Source organism: Vitis riparia, chromosome 3 (assembly GCF_004353265.1).
Source record: "Vitis riparia cultivar Riparia Gloire de Montpellier isolate 1030 chromosome 3, EGFV_Vit.rip_1.0, whole genome shotgun sequence".
In the NCBI taxonomy this organism is placed as follows: domain Eukaryota; kingdom Viridiplantae; phylum Streptophyta; class Magnoliopsida; order Vitales; family Vitaceae; genus Vitis; species Vitis riparia.
Window position 1 is genome coordinate 7,050,361 of NC_048433.1, and position 7,243 is coordinate 7,057,603.

General features: G+C 32.6%; 1 protein-coding gene, 1 long non-coding RNA gene and 2 other non-coding genes across 6 annotated transcripts in view; 2 read left to right on the top strand and 2 right to left on the bottom strand.

Annotated features, from left to right (window-relative positions):
• The window catches only part of LOC117911799, a 29,088-nt gene extending 28,609 nt beyond the window's left edge, over window positions 1–479 (top strand). For all 3 annotated transcript variants that reach the window (XR_004650935.1, XR_004650934.1, XR_004650933.1), the window contains one exon: window positions 140–479. This is a non-coding gene — a long non-coding RNA (uncharacterized LOC117911799). The remainder of the gene's footprint in view (window positions 1–139) is intronic.
• Window positions 253–324, bottom strand: TRNAP-UGG. The gene has a single exon. It is a non-coding gene; the product is annotated as a tRNA-Pro (tRNA).
• A 509-nt stretch (window positions 480–988) lies between the features above and the next one.
• TRNAP-UGG lies at window positions 989–1,060 on the bottom strand. Its single transcript has one exon. It is a non-coding gene; the product is annotated as a tRNA-Pro (tRNA).
• A 4,070-nt stretch (window positions 1,061–5,130) lies between these two features.
• On the top strand, window positions 5,131–6,665 carry LOC117910696 (LIM domain-containing protein WLIM1-like). Its single transcript, XM_034824814.1, has 5 exons — window positions 5,131–5,381; window positions 5,476–5,572; window positions 5,672–5,718; window positions 5,912–6,001; window positions 6,149–6,665. The coding sequence occupies exons 1-5, from the start codon at window positions 5,247–5,249 to the stop codon at window positions 6,362–6,364; spliced, it is 585 nt and encodes a 194-aa protein (XP_034680705.1). The 5' UTR covers window positions 5,131–5,246; the 3' UTR covers window positions 6,365–6,665.
• The last annotated feature ends 578 nt before the right edge of the window (window positions 6,666–7,243 follow it).

The following is a 7,243-nucleotide window of genomic DNA, read 5'->3' on the forward strand; positions in this document are numbered from 1 at the left end:
TCATGTATATGCATTTTAAAGCCAGAGAGTCGTTTCTTCCTAATACTGTCATCTTTTATCGAGGTTACTTGATTACTTAAATTTCACTTTAAATGGGTGTTTCTTATATAAATTCATTGATGAAGACTTTTGGTTGCAGGTTTTGAGTTGACCCCTTTGGTCAGACTGCTCAAATATTAAAAGCAGGGAAATGAATTCCTGATTGAAGTACTCTGCTCAAATGTTTAAAAACAGAACAAAATGGAAGAAGGTGGGGCATTCCGAGAATCGAACTCGGGACCTCTCGCACCCAAAGCGAGAATCATACCACTAGACCAAATGCCCAGTTGCCATCGATGATCATATTTAGAAACTGATTAATTCAGTTAACTACAATTATGGGTTTTGTCACTACTAATCTCTACTATATATATATATATATATATACACTTTGGTTATAGAATTTGGATCGTTTGCAGTGTAGATGGAGTGATGTTAAAGGCTCACCTAATTGCATCAGACAACTTTTTGAATCAGAAATCCTTTTCCTACACATTTTCTTTTCTTCTTTTATTGTTTCCTTCCTCCCATTGAGTTGGTGAGATGCCATTTTCATAGGCAATGCACTAATCAAGCAGTTAACACCCCCACCCCCCATAAAAAGATTAAAAAAGAAAAAGGAAAAAAAAGGACAGCCCACCAAAGAAGGAAAGAAAAGAAAAAAAAGGCCATTTGGTTGTGAATTGTCAACATTGTTTGTTTTTCCTTTCCTTTCCTTTGGGTGGTTGGCATATGGTCATAATTGGCTGCTGCCGCTTGCTTCATTGACTCAGAATCTTCGGGAAAAAAAAGAACAAAAAGGAAGTAGGAAAATTTTGAAGGTAGGGGATGGGTGAATTAGCAGTTAGGCTGAATTATATAATATAATATTCATAAATTTACAACAATACAACATTCATATCCATGTCAAAATCCTCTATTTAAAAATAAAAAGTGAAAGAAAAATATGGGGGCATTCCGAGAATCGAACTCGGGACCTCTCGCACCCAAAGCGAGAATCATACCACTAGACCAAATGCCCACCTCTGAAATGGTCCTTCCCAAAGAAAGAATTCTAACTTTTTTCCTATTGGTTAACATTTAGAGTTTCTTTTAAAATAAAATAAAGAGTAAGGTTTTTATAATACTCATCCTTAGGCATTATTTTGCCCTAATAGTTCTTACACATGAAGTTAGATTAATTTCATATTTGTACAATTGAGTATACTTTCACATCAGTTTCACCTTTCTTTTAGGTAGGGGCATCCTTGTATAAGTTTTGAGCAAGATTAAAGTCATGAGGTAGAACAACTTTTTAATTCCATACTAGTAAACTTCTCCAGTATCCCACCATGGGCAACAGTAGGAGTTACAAGAGATGACATGAAGACCAAATTTTTTTATTAATAATTAAATTACAAATAAAAATTTGTCTTATGATTGTTGTCTAAATAATAAATATAAAATTTTTTTAATAAATAAAATAACTCACAAACAATATGTTGATTGAGGTTAAGTTTGACTTCATGTCCTTAAAATAAATTTTACCTCATTTAGGCAATCTATGTCCTTAAGACGAATTTTGTCTCGCTCAGATGACTCATGTCCTTAAGACGAATTTTACATGTTGCTTAGGCAATCACTTTCTCTTTTAGCAATATTCCAAATCACATGATGAGCATTGCTTAGACGATTTAAGTCCTTGAGATGAATTTTGCTCTATTTAGGTGAATTGGATTGGACTAGAAATGTCATTTTTGGGGGAGGGGTTAGGCTTGGGTGTTTGATTCATGCCATTGTGTCTAAACACAAGACACAACATACCCTTTCATGTTGGTAACCAACTTTTTTTATTGGGCTTGCATGCATGTGGGCATAAGTCCAAGCCCATATTAGCTTATAAGTCAACTCAATACTTATGTGAGCATAAAAAGGGTATAATTTGTGTACTCACTAAAAGTCACATGTCAATAAATTACCCATTCTTAATTGACACTTGTGTTGAGTAGAGAAATAAATGATTACCACACATTACAAAGCACTTTTAATAAGCAAAAAGACTTTGTCATTATTAATTTCAACTAAAAGCAAAACCATGTGTCCCAAATGTGTCATTTTATGACATACAAACTTTTTTCCATGTATCATTTAAATCTTGAAATAAGATTATGGTATATATCACATGGGTTCACGTGAAGAAGACAAATGTCTTTTTATAAAATAAAAAAAATAAAAAAATAAAAATTTATAAATTAAAATAATAATAAATAAATACTATCATTTTTAATTTTGGATAATTACAGATATTATTATCAAAATAATGATATTTCTTCTTAAAATATTAAGGGATGATATCAAATATGATTTCTCAACGGGCCTAAAACACTTTACACACAAGAAGATTTGAAGAGAGCTCAATGTCAAGTCTCTACATTGAAGATTTAAAGATTTTTTAAGTAAAAGATTGAAAATTGTCATCAAAATATAAAGATTTTAAGAATAAATCCTAAAAGAAATCCATGTAGTATGTCATATGAATTTAAACAAAATGTATAAAAAATTTACAATTAGCTATAAACATGCTTCAAATATTCTTCTGCCATCAAATGAGTTTTTTTAAAAGAAAATTAGGTTGAGAAGAAATAGGTTTAGAGAAAAAGGAAGAAGACAAGAATGATGTTTTGAGTTATTTATTTATTTATTTTTATAACCGTGGATGTTCGGACCAGCTTACATGCATCTCGACTAATCCCAAGAGATCCTGAAATTAACGATCGGATAAACTTCCAATGGCTCTGAGGGGACTTGAACTGATGACTATTGGGAATCAAACCCAAAGTCGGATCAACTGAGTTACCCCTTAGGGTTTGATGTTTTGGGTATCTTCAAAATTATAGGATAAATAGTTTTAAATTTTTAAATGGTTGTATAAATAGGATGGACGAAAAGAGAGTTTGAGAAATGCAAATATAATTTTCCTTCATAAATTAATTAAAATTATAATTTTTCTCCATCTTTCTATTTAAGAGAAATATGTGTAAAATAAGATTACCTTTTTTTAAAATAAAATAAAATTATCACAACATTTTTTTAAAATCAGATAGATCACTTTAAGCTCAATTTCTTATTCATCCATAAATAATTTTGAGCATGTAAAGATACTAGTTCATCTACCGTGACTATCAAAGATATTCAATGGGGTCTGTCTTAAATTTTAGCTTGAAGTTGTATTTTTATTACTTTTTTAAAACCATTTTTTTCCCTCAAGCTTAATTTTTATTAGAAACAAATCTCTTTAACGTTAAAGTGGTTATAGACTTCGAATGATTAGAAAAAATATCTTCAAGCAATTAAAAAAACAACCTTGAATTTAAAAAGTTGATTTTGTAAGGTAAAACCACTTCCAAACGCCTAAAATTTATCTTCTAGGAGTGAATGGAATCCTCAATAAAGTTGATGGACCGCCTGGTCTTGGGCTCGGGCACGTGGGTTAGGTTAATATGGGCCAGATGGACCCAAATAGAAGACCGCTTGACATGACCAAACTTTTAGGAGAAGATAAAAGAACCCAATAATTAATATACCATAATTATACTATGGTATACCATATATTATTATTAAGGCTGAAATTGATTCCCTCACCTGTTGGTGATCTACCTATGTCACTGACCCACTAGTGATTTCTCCAACAATTCATGATCATTTATCAAATGGACTACTTTCATGATGCATCCTTGATTCAAGATTAATCTCATCCTATTTATAAATATGATGAATAAATTAATCCAATTAAATAAAAATAAAAATAAAAAAAAGGAAGAAAAGGAAAAGAAAGCAAGCATGCCATGATGGGAAAATATGCTTGTAATCAACACTTGGCTCCACCACCTTTCATTAAAGGAAATAATAAAAATAAAAAAAAATAAAAAAAGGTCATTCTCAATGATTTGTTTACATCTCACCACCCTTCTTCCATCTTACTTTTCATGAAAAAAAAAGGGAAAAAAGAAATATATTATTTGTGGCAATGATGAATTAATAATAATAATAATAATACAAGCTTAACCTATTAGAATATTGGCAAATGATGCAAACCAAGTTAACCCCTAGACCTTCCTTATTCAATGAAACCCTTTAGTTAATACTTTTAATACCATGTTAAGTAATCGATTTTGTAAAAAACAAGTAAATATATATTAGCTTGTATTTGAATTGGCTTATAAGAAATAAATAAAAAAAACGTTTTTATTTTATTTTATTAAGGTTTCTATGCATATTTGGCTAATTTATGGTTTACAAAAAATATATACTTAATGGGAAAATTAGAAAAATGTTGTTTCTTATAAAAAATTTATTTTGACTAATATAAGTTCTTTTATATTTAATAAAAAATTTATAATACTAAAATTGTCTTTTCAAAATTATGGTTTTGGTTTCAATTTTAGAAAAAGTGTATTTTCATACATACACCGAAAAAAAAAATCACAACATTGGAACCCAAATTTAGAAAATACAAATTTGAAGTAGTTATTTAAAAATAATTAATATTTTATACACTTTTTTCCTTCAAAAATACTATATTTAATCATTTAGGTACTACCTTTTAATAATATGCATACTATATTTGACAATCCTAACTACTATCTTCCATCAATGAATACATGAAACTTAAATTATTTTTAAAATTTTAATATTTTGTAATTATTTTTAGATGTAATTATTTTGTTAACACTCTCGTACTTTTACTTCTACTTTCATTTTCTCCTTTGGTTTGATAAATGAGGTCATTTAAACCCATTTTAATACATTATGTAGCATATTCATGAGTATACCTCATCAATATAGAGTAGTATTGTTTTTCCTTACTTTTTCTTTGATTTTGGTTTTTTTTTCCTCCTGCATTAATTTATTTATACGTAAATATAGTATGCATGCATGGCATCGGAACATTGCTTAAAGTTGAGATAAAATGATTTGAAAGTAGCCATAATTCCCATCAATTATGCATCAATATTATTGCTTTATGGTACCCACAATTACAATGGCAGCCCACACATGTCTCTCGCTTTTCCACTGCTTTTTATCTCCTCCTCCCGTTCCTCCGTTTCTATGCATATTAATGGAGGGGTAGGACACAGAGAGAGAAAGCAAGAGAGAGAAGCAGATCAAAGAAAAAAAAAAGATCTCTTCCTCTTCCTCTTCCTAGCTAAGGGAAGGTGTTGGAAGCCATGGCCTTTGCAGGAACCACCCAGAAATGCATGGCCTGCGAGAAGACCGTGTATCTGGTTGATCGGCTGACCGCCGATAATCGAATTTATCACAAGGCCTGCTTCCGATGCCACCATTGTAGAGGTACCCTCAAGGTGATTTCATCCTTTCTACATTCAAATCAACCTCCTTTTCCTTTCATTTTCTTTCTGGTTGTAAAGGTCACAACCCCTTTTCTTCATTTGGCAGCTCGGTAACTACAACTCGTTCGAGGGAGTTCTCTATTGCAGGCCTCACTTTGATCAACTCTTCAAGAGAACTGGCAGCCTAGACAAGAGTTTTGAAGGTGAAAACATAGGATTCAAATACCAGATCTCTAGGCCTTTTTTCCAAGTACTCAGATAACTTAAATCTCCCCACATTTTTTTCCTTTATTTTCCTGCAGGAACCCCGAAGATCGTGAAACCAGAAAAAACAACTGATCATAGTGAGGTAATCTCCTAGAATCCATTTTCTTGTAATTCAGCAAAATACTTCCAAACATGGATTCTCGCATATGTCTCTACAAATCCCAAAGAGTTAGCCATGGACGTTTTATAATCTCCATTGAGTCTCTTCAACACAAAGGTTCCTACATGATACCATAATAAACTCCTAACTCAAACATGGAATGGCTTCCCAACAGAATGCTGCTACGAACAAAGTCTCGAACATGTTTGTGGGCACCAAAGATAAATGTGTGGGGTGCAATAAAACCGCTTATCCGCTTGAAAAGGTAACAGCAGTTCACCATCGAATTTGATTTTGTTCTGAAGATTTTGGTACACTGACAGTAATTCCTTGGAAAGTTTCTGAAAAAGAATCAGTTTCATAGCTTTGTTTTTCAAAACATGAAGCCTAAGATAATGATGTTGTAATGAAGGTCACGGTTAATGGAACTCCATACCATAAGAGCTGTTTCAAATGCACCTATGGAGGATGTACTATAAGCCCATCCAACTACATTGCACATGAGGGAAAGCTCTACTGCAAGCACCACCATGTCCAACTCTTCAAGGAGAAAGGCAACTACAGTCAGCTTGAGAGTGACAACGAAAAGGATTCGGTTTCCGGTATTCAAGTTGCTGCTGAATCATGATCCATAGAAGTAGATTTTCTCCTCATTCCATCTCCCTCTTCTTCTGGTTTTTCCCAGTCTCCATGTTGCTGTGGTGTCTACAGAGTTTTCTTTTTCTTGTTTTTATACCAAATAGTTGGTAATGGATTTTTGGCTTGTAAGAAGAGATCTGTGTATGCCTAGTACTCATAAAATTTGTGGAACCTCTCTGGCTTGTTAGTGGTTTATCGTGGGAGATTTGTGGGAGTTGATACATGATGTGCTATGGCTTGCTTCAACATTTGAATGAAATACGAAATTTTTATGGCTTGAAATTCTGCTACATTTTTTGGTTTTCTTGCTGAATGAGTTTTTCTGTTTTCCCTTCGCTGAGAATTTCAGATTGATTTTGGGTATCAATGAATGCAAGTCTGTTCCATGAGCTCAGTCCAAGCATAAGTTGGAGCCATTCAGACTGTACCCTTAGCACCAGACGCAAAACTCACAAAGCCCTAAACAAGTGGTAAGTCCACAATATGGGACTCGCCCGTTGGACAACCACCATGTCATGTTCTTTCCCATAGAAAGTGTGTATCCACTTAATAACAAAACGACTTCCTCTTTCTCTTTGAACAACATAGAGAGAAACAACTAAAACAAATAAGAAAAAGGGAAAAAGGGTCTGTTGTTCCTCATTGTCCATATAAAATTCTAGTAAGAACCAGTTCATTGAAATAGAAAATTTAGGAAGAATAGAATTCAACTTGGCTGCAGAAGACAAACTTGAATTAGGTAGAGACAATAAAATTTTTCAGGATATTGCTAATGTTACAGAATGTTATATTTTCAACATGGTTCGTGGGCATGCCACCAGAAAATATCACCTTCACAGGGCATACCATCCGAAGTGATATAAATGGT

What these genes read in the sequence shown, in the direction of transcription:
- LOC117910696 (XM_034824814.1), top strand. Translation starts at nt 5,247, where the DNA reads ATGGCCTTTGCAGGAACCACCCAGAAATGCATGGCCTGCGAGAAGACC. An exon ending in CCTAGACAAGAGTTTTGAAG is followed by an intron (nt 5,573 to 5,671) that starts GTGAAAACATAG and finishes ATTTTCCTGCAG; the next exon opens with GAACCCCGAAGATCGTGAAA. An exon ending in CCGCTTATCCGCTTGAAAAG is followed by an intron (nt 6,002 to 6,148) that starts GTAACAGCAGTT and finishes GTTGTAATGAAG; the next exon opens with GTCACGGTTAATGGAACTCC.